Source organism: Lepidochelys kempii, chromosome 14, assembly GCF_965140265.1.
Source record: "Lepidochelys kempii isolate rLepKem1 chromosome 14, rLepKem1.hap2, whole genome shotgun sequence".
Taxonomy (NCBI): Eukaryota; Metazoa; Chordata; order Testudines; family Cheloniidae; genus Lepidochelys; species Lepidochelys kempii.
In genome coordinates, this window is record NC_133269.1 from 30685234 (window position 1) to 30699609 (window position 14376).

General features: G+C 47.9%; 1 protein-coding gene across 8 annotated transcripts in view; it reads left to right on the plus strand.

Moving 5' to 3' along the window:
- Positions 1-13807, plus strand: part of LOC140898208 (uncharacterized) — a 37399-nt gene extending 23592 nt beyond the window's left edge. For 3 of the 8 annotated variants that reach the window (XM_073311701.1, XM_073311700.1, XM_073311702.1), the window contains exons 3-4: positions 1265-1339; positions 10438-13806. In XM_073311701.1, coding sequence (XP_073167802.1) covers positions 1265-1339; positions 10438-12701 — 2339 coding nt within the window. In that variant the 3' untranslated portion in view covers positions 12702-13806. Of the gene's footprint in view, positions 1-1264; positions 1340-10437 lie in introns of all 8 variants that reach the window. The other 5 variants (XM_073311703.1, XM_073311704.1, XM_073311705.1 and 2 more) reach the window with 5 other exon arrangements.
- The last annotated feature ends 569 nt before the right edge of the window (positions 13808-14376 follow it).

Genomic DNA, 14376 nt, shown 5'->3' on the forward strand with positions numbered 1-14376 from the left:
TGTCTCGGGCAGTCTTATCTCACCCAAAGCCTTCTGCAGGGTTTCCAACCAAGTCCAGTTGGCATCCTGTTTTTATGAATGTAAATGTGCTGCCCGTTAACTTTCTAGATGCAGGATTAAGGAGTGTGTCTTCTTGCCTTCCTCTTATGTTCCCCAAAATTCATTGTCTGCCCCATAGGCAGGACAATCCCCTGGAGTTCATTTTCTGGTGTTGTGTCTCCTGTTGACTTTGTATGTAAATGGCGTTTCCATTGTGTTGGCTTGCAATGCTTAATTTACATGTGAACGAGAGATACAGGGGTGAATATACGTCCCTGGTCTGGCAGAAACCTGTTTGTCGACCCAGCCTTGATACAAGTTCTAGGAACATATTTTCTTTACACATCCATAAGTCTATACATAGTCTGCACGCACGTTTCACAATGATATTAATGACCAGAATGACTGTGGCTTTCATTTTAGATCCTACTTGACATTCTTTGGTGAACCAGAATATGTGTATCAGGATATTAGAATAATAGACCCATAGGGCTAGAAGGGATCACAAGGGTTATCTAGTCTAACCCGCTGCCAAGATGCAGGATATTCTTGTAACCTCCTTGACGTGTTGACATTGAAGGGCTCTTAGGCTCGTGGGGCCATATCCCATTGATATTGAATGTGGTTTGGGCTCCTGACTGTTAGATTGCTTGGAAAATCCCAGGCGGGTGCAGGTGGTTCAGTCTGGCCCTTTGTGGAGCTGTGGTTCTGATTTGCCAACTTCTGTGTGAGACCCAATGTTTGCACTGGCTCAGAAGTTTGGTTTTGCTGGGTATGTGTTCATAGAGCATAGGGCCAGAAGCGGCCATTAGACCATGAAGTCTGCCCTCCTGCATAATACAGGCCATTCAGTTTCGCCCAGTTACCCCAGCCTTGAGGCCAGTGACTGTCATGAAACCAAAGCATTTGGGTCCTCAGGAGACTACACCGTTGTGCCCCAGGCACAAGAGGTAGGGAAGTGGTGGGGATGGGGCAGGTGTGGAGTGAAGCAGGTGAAGAGACAGTGAGGATGTGTGTGTGTGGCGGGGGGCAGGGGGGGCAGAGGTTTGGAACAAACAGCCTCTCAGCACAGGGCAGAGGAAGTCCAGTCAAAGCTGCAGCTTTGAGAGACTGGGGTGTTTTGTTGATATTGGGGGCTGGAGGGGAGGGAGTGGCTGCTTTCCAGAGAGCACCCGCACCTACCCTGCCACACATCTAACTCGTGTCCAATCCATGTTTCGCCTAGCGGAGGAGATTGCGATCAGCTGGCCCCGGATAACCGCGTTTGCCGAGTCACACAGGAGGAGAGGATTGGTCTCTGGTAAGTTGCTGTGGGTGAGGCAGTGGGCGATTGCAGTGCTTTGCTCTCCCGGACTCCACCCCCTCCCCTGTGGCTGAAGCCCTTGCTATTTGGGGAGGGCAAGATGGAGTACTGGGAAGCTGGGGGGACGCGGCGGGTGAAATTCCCCACTCTGTAGAGGGCCAGCAACACAAGGAATGGGGGGGATGGGACGGGTGGACTAGCAGGAGCTCAGATCACAGCTCACCAAGACACCTTTCTGTCGCACTAGTCCCACTCCAAGACCCTGATCCTGCAAACGGATGAACAGGGGTACAGGCTAAAGGATCCAGCCGCATAGATCTGAAACAGGATTGGGGCTCATATGAGGCTTGCTGAGCTGCTGAGGGCAAAGCATGTATCAAAAATGCAAACTGCAAAGAACAAGGAAAGGCAGAAGAAAAGTGTTTTTAAATAAATCTTTAACCAGACACAGACTAATATGGAAAGGTTGCTAGGCAAATATTTTTCCTTTGCAGTTGATCTGTAATTGTCTGTAAATGTAGGGTTGGGATTCACCAGCAGGCTCTGGTTGCTTTGGGCTATTCTGGTGACACAAATCAGCCAGAAACAAAGGTTAACTGGCTGGTTATGCCAGGTTACAGCTGCGTTGCACTGAGCAGAAGCCAGGTAGGTACTGATGAATCTGTCCAGATGCAACCTCAGCAGATGCAACCCCAACAACATTCATACTACACTAGAATGGGGCCCTAGTCTGAAAAGTGACCACCTTTCTCAACAGCCCTGCTGCTTGTGTGCAATGTCAGCCAGAGCTGCTGACTTCCTGTAAATAAGTTCTTACTGCTGTTTACCCCTGCATGGATCTCACTACAGGACTGAGGCCTTTTATGGTGCTATTGTTCTTTATCCCTGCTAGCCCTGAGCAAACGTAGCTCCACCTCACCCATGATCAACAGCCTTGTGAATTAAATTCTGAATGCAGATACTTTGTTGTTGGTGAGGTGTGAGGCAATGGAAAAAACAGCTTGGTTTTCAGACTGCAGGCTCACTTTATCTAGCTAAGCGTTAGGAAAAAAATACATAATATGACTAGCGTGGTCTAATGGTTAGAGCACACAGAAGAATTAAGTTTAATCTGGGCTCTGCCACTGACCTTTTGGGTGACTTCGAGCAAATCTCTTCCCTGTCTATCTCCCTTTTCCCTCTACCCCTTTGTCTTGGGCATTGCAGTGGTGAGCTCGGTGAGCCAAGCCTCTTACTATGTATATGTGCAGCATTGAGCACTATGGGGCCCTGAACTCATTTTTAATAACTTTAGCTCAACGGATTTCATCTGAGAAATCACGGACCCCATAAATATGAGCCCTCTTGGGGCTGTTTTCATGGATCCCTTTAATGGTGTTGCGCTAAGTAGTCGAAAGTCAGGAATTGCCCAAGTGAAGGTTGATCATGCAGCCGGCCCTCTGCCCCCTTTGTGCAAACACATGGCAATCCAGTCTTTAACCACTCAGTCAAGTGCCAGTTCTCATCAAATACAGTGAAACACACCATTTTTCTGACATCCTTAGATACTTTGGGGCAAGTTGGGTGGGGTTTTTTTGTTTTTCCTTTTTAATAGATGAGATTTTCACATATGTGCTAGGCAGAGCAAATCATTCTACAGCATCAACTATGTGCGAAATCAATGCTTTTCTGTGACTGGTCCGTGGACAGGTGCCAGTCCCTGAGATCTCCCTGACACAGTTTAGGAAGGCAGCAAGCCAGTCCCTGGTATCAGCAAGGTTGAGAAACACTGTGCTAAATAAAGTGCTTTTCTTTTGAGATAAGTACATTTCCATTCAACTGACATATTCTACTCTGAAATTCTCTCTGCAGTTTTTAATTCACTGATACACTGTGTCTTCCTTGTGCAAAGGTTAACAAAGCTGGAATAGCTCTGAAAATTAGCTAGCATAGTAACGTGTCTTGGTTGGTGCGCTTCAGCATTCCACATAGTCTGCAGTTTCTAATGGGCCTGAACAAACTCCCTCACTGGAAAATATGTCTGCAAGTGATGGTGTAGCTCTGCCAGCACCCCAGCTGGTGCCCATCGCTGTAGCTCTGCTGAAGCCAAACTTTAATTTGAAGTCAGTGGTGCTTTGCCAATTTACACCAGCTGAGGATCTGGCTGAAGGTTCTTTTGCAAGCTGTCATCTCCCCTTTGTTTGCAGATAAGTTCTGATTTGCTATTTTGCAAGCATTTACATCCCTCTCCTTGGGTCTTTGCCTTTCTGTATCATCGCTACAATGAAATGCGTTAACCCATCTGCCCCGACTTCCTGCTTCAGAGGAGATTCCACATTCCTTGTTCATCTGAGTCCGGTGTGATTACAGAAGGCAGTCCTGTCTCTGAATTCCTCTTATAATTCTCTTTCTATCTTTGTGCTTACTTTGTTAACTCTTTGGCTATGCCTATACTAGATGCGCTTTATCAATTTAGGAATACGGATGTACTATATTTGCAAAAGTGCTCTTAATGTGGACCCAGCTATCCTGGCTAAGATATGCACTGTCCAACCCTCATGAGTGAAAACAAGCAATACCAGTAAAACTGCACTTTTGTTTGTGTAGCTGTATCCACATGACAGACTTTTGCCCGCACAGCCCTGCTGGTCAGCGATCACACCTCTTCACGCCCCTGACTGTCATAGCAATGCCAGTGGAAGTCTGTAGTACAGACACAGTCTTTGTTAGGATGCACTGGGAAGACAGTGTGGGACTTCATTTACAGGATCTCACCCATGGCATGGCAATGCACCTTTCTCCTTTTATGACTCCATCTAGCTTTTTATGGCCTGCACACATCTGGACTTTCACTATTGCTTTGTGGCTTAGGCTACAAACTGCCACTATTAAAAACTATTCATATGCCATTATTGCCTAGATATCCCATCCAATATCAGAACCTCTTTGTGCTGGGCACTGCAGAGATATCGTTTCTATCCTAAGGGTCTTACAGTCTCAGTGAAGAAGTCCCACAAAGGATGTATCATTACAGGTGGAGAGCTGAGGCCCAGAGAGATGAAGGGGCAGTGAGCAGGTCTGTGACAGAGCTGGCACTTGAATCTAGCTCTCCCGAAGGCTAGGCTATGATTACAATGCCATCCTTCCTGTTGCCCCTTCTTTCTCTACTCCTGTTACCTGCTCTACGCATGCTGGGCTCAGGCAGGGCGGAATTCCCCTGGGTTAGGCTGTTGCTGGAGGCGAGCCTCTTGCTCTGTGTCACTTCACAATCCTGCCTCTTGCACTCCGTCCGCATTGCTCCCATCAGCTGGGTTTGCAAGCACTCTGTGACAGGCTCAGTTTGTGCTCTTGCCACATGGTAACCATGGCAGCTGCAGCCTGTCGATATTGCCAGAGGCCTCAGCTGGCACCTGGCTCTCTTTCTGTAACCGGTTCATCCTGCCGCTTTGTTACAGTGCAGATGGGCCAGTCTGGCAGAGCCCGTGCTCCTTTCCCTCTCAGAGCCCTATGTGCCCCTGGGCGGAGGGCCATCCCAAAGCCTAGGCACCACTCGAGCGTGGCATGGCCGTGATGTGCTCTTCCTCTGCATGGGGGTGGATTTCAACCCGTATGGATAAAATCCAGCAGCCACAGGCCTCAAACGGGACATGGCTCTGCTAGCTCTTCTTTGAAGTTGAGCTTAGTTTATCATTACAGTGTTGTTGTAGTCTTGTGGATCCCAGGATATTGGAGAGACAAGGTGGATGAGGTGATATCTTTTATTGGACCGACTTCTGTTGGGGAGAGAGAAAAGCTCGTGGACTACACAGAGGTTTTCTTCAGGTCTGTGAAAATTCAAAAGTTTGTCTCTTTCACCAACAGAAGTTGGTCCAATACAAGATATTACCTTGCCCACCTTGTCTCTCCATTATGATAAGACATGCTTGAATCTGCTGTGAGATCAGAGCCTGATAGTGGTACATTTACATTAACTTCTCGGCTGCTGGTTCTCCAGGCCTGGTGGAAAATGGGAACACAGTCTGTTTTACCAACTGAGAAGAGGGCTGCATTGTGCCAGGTGCTGTATACACACACATTGCAATCAGAGTTGCGACTGCAGTACAGGTAGCATACCTGCACTAGCTTTAACCTAGCTAGCATGGCTAAAAATAGTAGTAAAGCCAGGTCAGCACAGAACCCAGTGTGGATTAACAACGCTAGTACATTGCTTGTAAAGCCCATGCTGCTGTGTCTTCATTTTTAGCCATGCGGGTGAGATTAAAGCCAGCATGGGTATGTCTAGTTGAGCTGCTGTCACACCTCTGGCTGCCATGGAGACATTCCATAGTGAGAGACATTTATAGTCTAAACAGACAAAGGCTGGGAGGGGGGAGAGAGGTGCAGCAACTCACCGCCCACAGAGCTAGGACTAGAACCCAGGAGAGCCCTGCCTGCCTGTCCTGTGCCTTTTGCACCACATCCTGCTGCCTTTCAAGAGTTGAGGGTTTCTGTTGTCAGCAGTGAGAGGCTCACTCATGCTCTCATTAACATTATGGGGAGGTTTTTGCCATTAATTTTGGTGAGAGTGAGATTGAGCACTATGGCTGTTTCTCTGCAAATACTTTTATTTTTGTGGTGGGGCTACTCAAGTGCTTAAAGTTAAGCAAGTGCATACATGTTTGCAAGATCAGGGTCTTTCTATTTGTGTGCTAGAATACTACCCTCTATCACCTGGTTTAAGCTTACAAAGGAAACAAAAGATTCAGAGTAGCAGCTGTGTTAGTCTGTATTCGCAAAAAGAAAAGGAGTACTTGTGGCACCTTAGAGACTAACCAATTTATTTGAGCATAAGCTTTCGTGAGCTACAGCTCACTTCATTGAATGCATTCAGTGGAAAATACAGTGGGGAGATTTATATACATGGAGAACATGAAACAATGGATGTTACCATACACACTGTAATGAGAGTGATCACTTAAGGTGAGCTATTACCAGCAGGAGAGCGGGGGGGGGGTGGCTTTTGTAGTGATAATCAACGTGGGCCATTTCCAGCAGTTGACAAGAACGTATGAGGAACAGTGTGTGTGGGGGAAATAAACATGGTGAAATAGTTTTACTTTGTGTAATGACCCATCCACTCCCAGTCTCTATTCAAGCCTAAGTTAATTGTATCCAGTTTGCAAATCAATTCCAATTCAGCAGTCTCTCGTGGGAGTTTGTTTTTGAAGTTTTTTTGTTGAAGAATTTCAACTTTTAGGTCTGTAATCGAGTGACCAAAGAGATTGAAGTGTTCTCCAGCTGGTTTTTGAATGTTATAATTCTTGACGTCTGATCTGTGTCCATTTATTCTTTTACGTAGAGACTGTCCAGTTTGACCAATATACATGGCAGAGGGGCATTGCTGGCAAATGATGGCATATATCACATTGGTAGATGTGCAGATGAACGAGCCTCTGACAGTGTGGCTGATGTGATTAGGCCTTATGATGGTGTCCCCTGAATAGATATGTGGACAGAGTTGGCAACGGGCTTTGTTGCAAGGATAGGTTGCTGGGTTAGTGGTTCTGTTGTGTGGTATGTAGTTGCTGATGGGTATTTGCTTCAGGCTGGGGGGCTGTCTGTAAGCAAGGACTGGCCTGTCTCCCAAGATCTGTGAGAGTGATGGGTCGTCCTTCAGGATAGGTTGTAGATCCTTGATGATGTGTTGGGGAGGTTTTAGTTGGGGGCTGAAGGTGATGGCTAGTGGTGTTCTGTTATTTTCTTTGTTGGGCTTGTCCTGTAGTAGGTGACTTCTGGGTACTCTTCTGGCTCTGTGAGACTGTTTCTTCACTTCAGCAGGTGGGTATTGTAGTTGTAAGAATGCTTGATAGAGATCTTGTAGGTGTTTACCTCTGACTGAGGAATTGGAACAAATGTGGTTGTATCGTAGAGCTTGGCTGTAGACAATGGATCATGTGGTGTGGTCTGGATGAAAGTTGGAGGCATGTAGATAGGAATAGCGGTCAGTAGGTTTCCGGTATAGGTGATGTTTATGTGACCATCGCTTATTAGCACTGTAGTGTCCAGGAAGTGGATCTCTTGTGTGGACTGGTCCAGGCTGAGGTTGATGGTGGGATGGAAATTGTTGAAATCATGGTGCAATTCCTTGCAACAAAGACCGTTGCCAACTGTGTCCCCATATCTATTCAGGGGACACCATCCTTGGGCCTAATTACATCAGCCACACTATCAGAGGCTCGTTCACTTGCACATCTACCAATGTGATATATGCCATCATGTGCCAGCAATGCCCCTCTGCCATGTACATTGGTCAAACTGGACAGTCTCTACGTAAAAGAATAAATGGACACAGATAAGATGTCAAGAATTATAACATTCAAAAACCAGTTGGAGAACACTTCAATCTCTTTGGTCACTCGATTACAGACCTAAAAGTTGAAATTCTTTGACAAAAAAACTTCAAAAACAGACTCCAACGAGAGACTGGTGAATTGGAATTAATTTGCAAACTGGATACAATTAACTTAGGCTTGAATAGAGACTGGGAGTGGATGGGTCATTACACAAAGTAAAACTATTTCCCCATGTTTATTTCCCCCCCCCCCCACAGTTCCTCATACGTTCTTGTCAACTGCTGGAAATGGCCCACGTTGATTATCACTACAAAAGGTTCCCCCCCGCCCCCCGCTCTCCTGCTGGTAATAGCTCACCTTAAATGATCACTCTCGTTACAGTGTGTATGGTAACACCCATTGTTTCATGTTCTCTATGTATATAAATCTCCCCACTGTATTTTCCACTGAATGCATCTGATGAAGTGAGCTGTAGCTCTTGAAAGCTTATGCTCAAATAAATTTGTTAGTCTCTAAGGTGCCACAAGTACTCCTTTTCTTTTAAACAAAACAAAGGTATTTCTGTATGTAGCAGGATTCTTCCTTTATAGCTGACATGCCTGTGTTTGTAGAACCTCTGGAGCTGGGGTTCTCACCCTGGTTCGGTTGGCGTGTGTTTAACTCAAAAAGAGGACAGTCTCTTCATAGGAAAGGTTGCAACCACAGTCCCATTGCTAAGGGTGATTTTGATCCCTCTCGTAAATCAAAATTCCTTTTGCTTCCACATGATTTGAGTTAATTCTCCTTGGCACACGGTGCATTCCTGAAATATTTCATATGTACTTTCTGACAGGAAAAAACTAAAAATGGCTCCTTTAGAAAATTTTGGAAAGGGCTAAGGTTTGTTTGTGCCCAGCAAAATCACACAGCTCCACCAGAGCTGTCCAGAAAACGGCAGGAAAAAAGGGGAGAATTTCAGCAAATTGGAAGTTGTTCCTCATCCCATTCCATTCCACAATAGTTCCATATTTCATTTTCGCAATTTCCATTGGAATTTCCTACTTACAATACAAGCTGGTTGCAAACTTAACAATGAAGGGACTCTCGCCTCAGTGAAATGAGCCTTATTTTAGTCTCACTCTTTAACTTCACCTGGACTAAACCGATCCTTCTGGAATTTCATACAAGTGATCTTATGCCCAAGTAGAAAAATCTCTGGACAATCTGAGACAAAAATGGGAACTCACTGGGGCAATCTGATTCAGAAAATGAAGTGATCTCAGTCCTTCAACATTTTTCTACTCTTGATTTATCTCATCATATATGATTGGGCCAGACACAGCAATCACTGGATGAAATCCTCCATCCTATATTACGAGAGTTTAGACTAGATGATCACAACGGTCCCTTCTGGTGTTAAGCCCTGTGAATCCAAAATCACTGGGCATAGAAACTCCAGATGTGCTTTAATCAGTGCTTTTGATGAGGAGTGGAGCTGCTAGCTAGTTTGGGTGGCAGGAATTTGGGGCTAGATTATGATACACTTACATTGAATGGTACCTTACTCCATGAGCGATCCCAGTGAAATTGTTATAGGATTCAGTACAGGGGTAATTGGGTGGAATTATACAGGAGATCATACTAGATGATTTAATGGGCCCTTCTGGCCTTAACATCTATGAATCTATGCGCAAGCAAACTGTGTGTTATAATATGGCTAAATGTAAGTGTATACGTCTAGGAACAAAGAATGCAGGTCATACTTACAGGATGGGGGACTCAATCTTGGGAAGCAGTGATCTTGAAAAGGACTTGGAGGTCATGGTGGGTAATCAGCTGAATATGAGTTCCAAGTGTGAAGCTGTAGCCAAAAGGGCTAATGCAGTCCTTGGATGCATAAACAGGGGAATCTCAAGTAGAGTAGAGAGGTTATTTTACCTCTGTATTTGGCACTGGTGAAAACACCGCTGGAATACTGTGTCCAATTCTGGTGCCCACAATTCAAGAAGGATGTTGATAAATTGGAGAGGGTTCAGAGAAGAGCCACAAGAATGGTCAAAGGATTAGAAAACCTGCCTGATAGTGATAGACTCAAGGAGCACAAGCTATTTAGCTTAACAAAGAGAAGGTTAAGGAGTGACTTGATCGGTCTATAAGTACCTACATGGGGAACATATTTAATAACGGGCTCTTCAGTGTAGCAGAGAAAGGTCTAACACGATCCAATGGATGGGAGATGAAGCCAGACAGATTCAGACTGGAAATAAGGCATATATTTTTAACTGTCAGAGTAATTAGCCATTGGAACAATTTACCAAGGATTGCAGTGGACTGTCCATCACTGACAATTTTTGAATCAAGATTGGGTATTTTTCTAAAAGGTCTGCTCTAGGAAGTATCTTGGGGAAGTTCTCTGGCCTGTGTTCTACAGGAGATGAACCTAGATTATCACAATGGTCCATTCTGGCCTTGGAATCTATGACTCTCTGATTTATTGGGCCATTCTGGTCTTGACTTCATAGATTCATAAATGTTAATGGGACTGTTCGCAGCATAAGGTGCTACTCAGTAAAGCTATGAGAATCTGGCCCTGTTTCTCAAAGGCTTTTGCAATGGACATTACGGGTCATGAGGCGGGTGGCTAGGTGAGGGGAAGCAGTGGGTGGGAGCTGGGGGGGAGGGAGGGTCTCAGGGGATGGGAGGGGGCAACGGGAGCAGTCTGGCAGAGCCGGCTCCTGATCTGTTCCATTGTGTTGATGGGTATTTGAATATGTGACAGACCCTCTCCAATTCCCTTCTCCAAAGTTTCCTTTCCTAGACCCAGGGAGTTACTGGATTCTCTCGTTGTTCCAGCAGATGATGGGATGGTGAGTGAGAATGAGGAGGAGGATGCTCAGCAGGGAGGCCTTGAGAAGGTGGACACCCAGGGGACAATGCCGGGCAAGTCGAAGGGGAGTGCTCCCCAGAGCGCTGATGTGGGGAAGGCTGGCGAGGGCCCGCAGAAGGTGGAAGGGCAGCCAAGGAAACCTTCAGGCAAGAGGCAGGGAAAATCCGCTCACCGTGGCTTCAAGAAGTTCCACCAGAGGAGCCTGCTGGGGCACAGCCGGTGCCATGACTGCGGCAAGAGCCTGGGCTTCGGCTCGGGCTTCAACAAGCGCCCGCGGTTGCGCAGTGCCGAGAAGCCCTACAAGTGCAACGAGTGTGGCAAGTGCTTCCGGCTCAGCTCCACCCTCATCACCCACCAGCGCCGCCACGCCAGCGAGAAGCCCTACAAGTGCGCCGACTGCGGCAAGAGCTTCAGCGTGGGCTCAGCCTTCATCCAGCACCAGCGGGTCCACACTGGTGGCGTCAAGCCCTGCCAGTGCAACGTCTGCGGCAAAAGCTTCAGTGCCAGCACCAGCCTGGTCAAGCACCAGAAGCTGCACCTGGAGGAGAAGCCTTACAAGTGCGACGAGTGCGGCAAGGGCTTCAACTGGAACTCACACCTGGAGCGCCACCGGCGCATCCACACCGGCGAGAAGCCCTACACCTGCCCCGAGTGTGGGAAGAGCTTCAGTTGGAGCTCCCACTTGGACCGCCACCGTCGCACCCACCTGGGTGGGGAGAAGGCCTGCAAGTGCACTGATTGCGGTCGCTGCGACGGCTCCAACGGCACCAAGCCCCAGCGTGGAGCAGGAGGAGCTGCCGCTGCCGAAAAACCCTACCAGTGCCCTGAATGTGGCAAGGGCTTCAACAAGAGCGCCACGTTGGCCAAGCACCGGCGTTCCCATGCGGGTGACAAGCCCTACAAGTGCGAGCAGTGCGGCAAGAGCTTCGGGCTGAGCGCCTCTCTGCTGCAGCACCAGCGGAGCCATGCAGCCGGCAAGCCCTACCAGTGCGGTGACTGCGGCAAGAGCTTCGCCTGGAGCTCCCACCTGGACCGGCACCGGCGCATCCACATGGGCGAGAAGCCCTACCGCTGTGAGGACTGCGGCAAGAGCTTCTCACAGAGCTCCCACCTGGAACGGCACCAGCGGGTGCACCTGGGCTCGGAGCAGCCCTGCCAGTGCACTGACTGCGGGAAGAGCTTCCTGGCCAGCGCCAAGCGGCGCCGCGTGCTGAGCGGGGAGCGTCCCTGCAAGTGCACTGACTGCGGGAAGAGCTTCCTGTGGGGCTCCCGCGCCAGGCCTGCCCCCGTGGCGGAGAGGACCCACAAGTGCACGGAGTGCGGGAAGAGCTTCACCTACCGGGCAGAGAATGTCAAGCACCAGGGCACGCAGACGGGCGAGAAGCCCTACACCTGCCCCGAGTGCGGCAAGAGCTTTGGGCAGAACTCGGCCCTGGTGAAGCACCGGCGCATGCACACCGGCGAGAAGCCCTACAAGTGCGGGGACTGCGGGAAGAGCTTCAGCGTCCGCTCCAACCTCATCAAGCACCAGCGCACCCACCTGGGCGAGAAGCCCTACAAGTGCCCCGACTGCGGGAAGGGCTTCATCCAGAAGTCGGACCTGACCAAGCACCGGCGCATGCACACCGGGGAGAAGCCCTACAAGTGCAACGTCTGTGGGAAGTGCTTCAGCGTCAGCTCCAACCTCATAAAGCACCAGCGCATCCACCTGGGCGAGAAGCCCTACCAGTGCTCCGAGTGCGGCAAGAGCTTCATCCAGCGCTCAGAGCTCACCATCCACCAGCGCGTGCACACCGGCGAGAAGCCCTACAAGTGCCCCGAGTGCGGGAAGTGCTTCAGCCGCAGCTCCCACCTCAACCGGCACCAGCGCACCCACGGCGGCGACAAACCCTCACTGCTCTCCACCTCCAAGAACTCCGTCTCTGCCGCTGCCAGCAACCCCCTGCAGGCCTCCTCCGCCTTCTCCTCTGCCTCCTTCTCGTCCCCACTGGGCACCTCCTCCACCCCCCTCCCCGCCCTGCCCTCTTTCCCTTCCTCTCCCTCGCCCATTTCCATCCCCGCCCTCTCCAACAACCCGCTGGATCTGCCCTGGGCCCTGTCCTTCCCATCCCGCGCCTTCCCCCACCCTTCCTTCCCCTCGCCTGCTCCATCTGGGGCCCCGGCCCCGTCACTAATAAACTAACCGCCCCCCGCAGCCTCTCCGTTCCCCGTTGCTCCCCCTAATTCTCGCCTGCCTCCCTCTTCACCTCCTCCCTATCTGCCCCCTCTGCCCTGCCTTTTGCTACCCCTCTCACTCTGCCTGCTCCCAGGGCTGTGCAGTTGGCTTCCTACTCTTTCCTCCTTCCCCATTCCTTCTCCTCCTTTGAAATTCACACCATCCACCTCTTCTCTCCCCTCTCCTTGCCCTTCACATGCCTGGCTCCTCCGTTCTTGGTGCCTCCAGCTTCCGTGCTGGTGACCCATCCAACATGACTGCATCTTGCTTCCTGTCCCCAACATCCTCATCTGACTCGCAGCACTGGATCAGTTTCCTTGACTCTCTTTTGACCTGGTCCTCGCCACACCCTGTTCCCTTTCTGGCCCCTCTTGGGCTCTGAATTCTTATTCCCCAGTAATCAAGTTACCTCTTTCCATACAGCCCTCTTCCTGCATACTGCCTACCCAGCTTGATGTTCCTCTCATGATCTCCTGTCTATGCCTTCCTTGATGTTCTCAGCCCCTTTCTCATCTCGCTACAGATTCACACTGGGAGGTGTGAGATTCATTATTTACAATCCATTAGCCATGGAATCCCTCGCACGTCCAACCTTTCTTGTCTATATCACCACACCCTGGCTTATACTTCTATTCCAACTCCCTTGCTGCAGGGGGACTCTGGAGAATATCCTATAATGATGCATATTTCCTCCACTGAAGGTTAATACTTATTCTCTTCTACTATCTTCCTTGCCTAACTCTGCCCATCACCCATCCCTCAGTCTAGGCACCATCCAGTGCTGCTTCTCCCTGGTTATAGCCTAGAGCTAGATGAACAACTGAGAAAGTGATTTGTGAATATGTTTGTGTTCAAATGGGCTAAATTCTATTTTGCTCCCTTTTGTGGGATCATATTATTCTATGTTACTGTTATTCACAAGTTGAGCTGTTCAGTGTTTTTGAGGGGTTTTTTAAAGAGAATATTTTTTGACAAAACATGTCCTTTTTCAAAAATGAACATTTTTGCAAAATCATTTGGGTTTTTGTTTTTTTCAAATTTTTCAATTTTGTTTTTTACAGAAATGTTGCAAATATTTTAGACTCTTGTTCTTTGATGTGAGTTTTTTTTTCTTCACTTTTTCACATTTTCGGTTTCCATTTTGTTTTATTTCCATTGCCAGTTTTGACTGGTGGGCTTAGTAAAATGCTGGTAATTATTCAAAATCAAAAAAAATCTTTCATTGTCAAAAAAATTTTCATTTCAGATTCAAACATTCCATTTTCTAAAATTATGATTTTCAAAAATGAAGACTAATCTATAAAAAAATTATGAAAATTTAGAAAAAATGAAAATGATCAATAACTATTTTTAAAAGCAAAAGAACAAAAATACTTTTGAAATGTTCACAGTTAAAAAAAAAGTTTCAGCCAATTTTATTAATTGGAGGTGCCTACAACTTATTTGTGAAAATGTTCACAAATCCAGAACTTTTCCACAAATTTTCATATTCATATGTGTGTGTTCGAAAATATTCACTGGAAAGTGTGATATCCTTTTTTACAAAAGTTTCACTCATCCAATCAGGAAGCAGAAACAATACCAAGTGACTTAGGTGACCAATGGCACAAAAGACACACATAAAAGTAGTGTATAGTCAAAT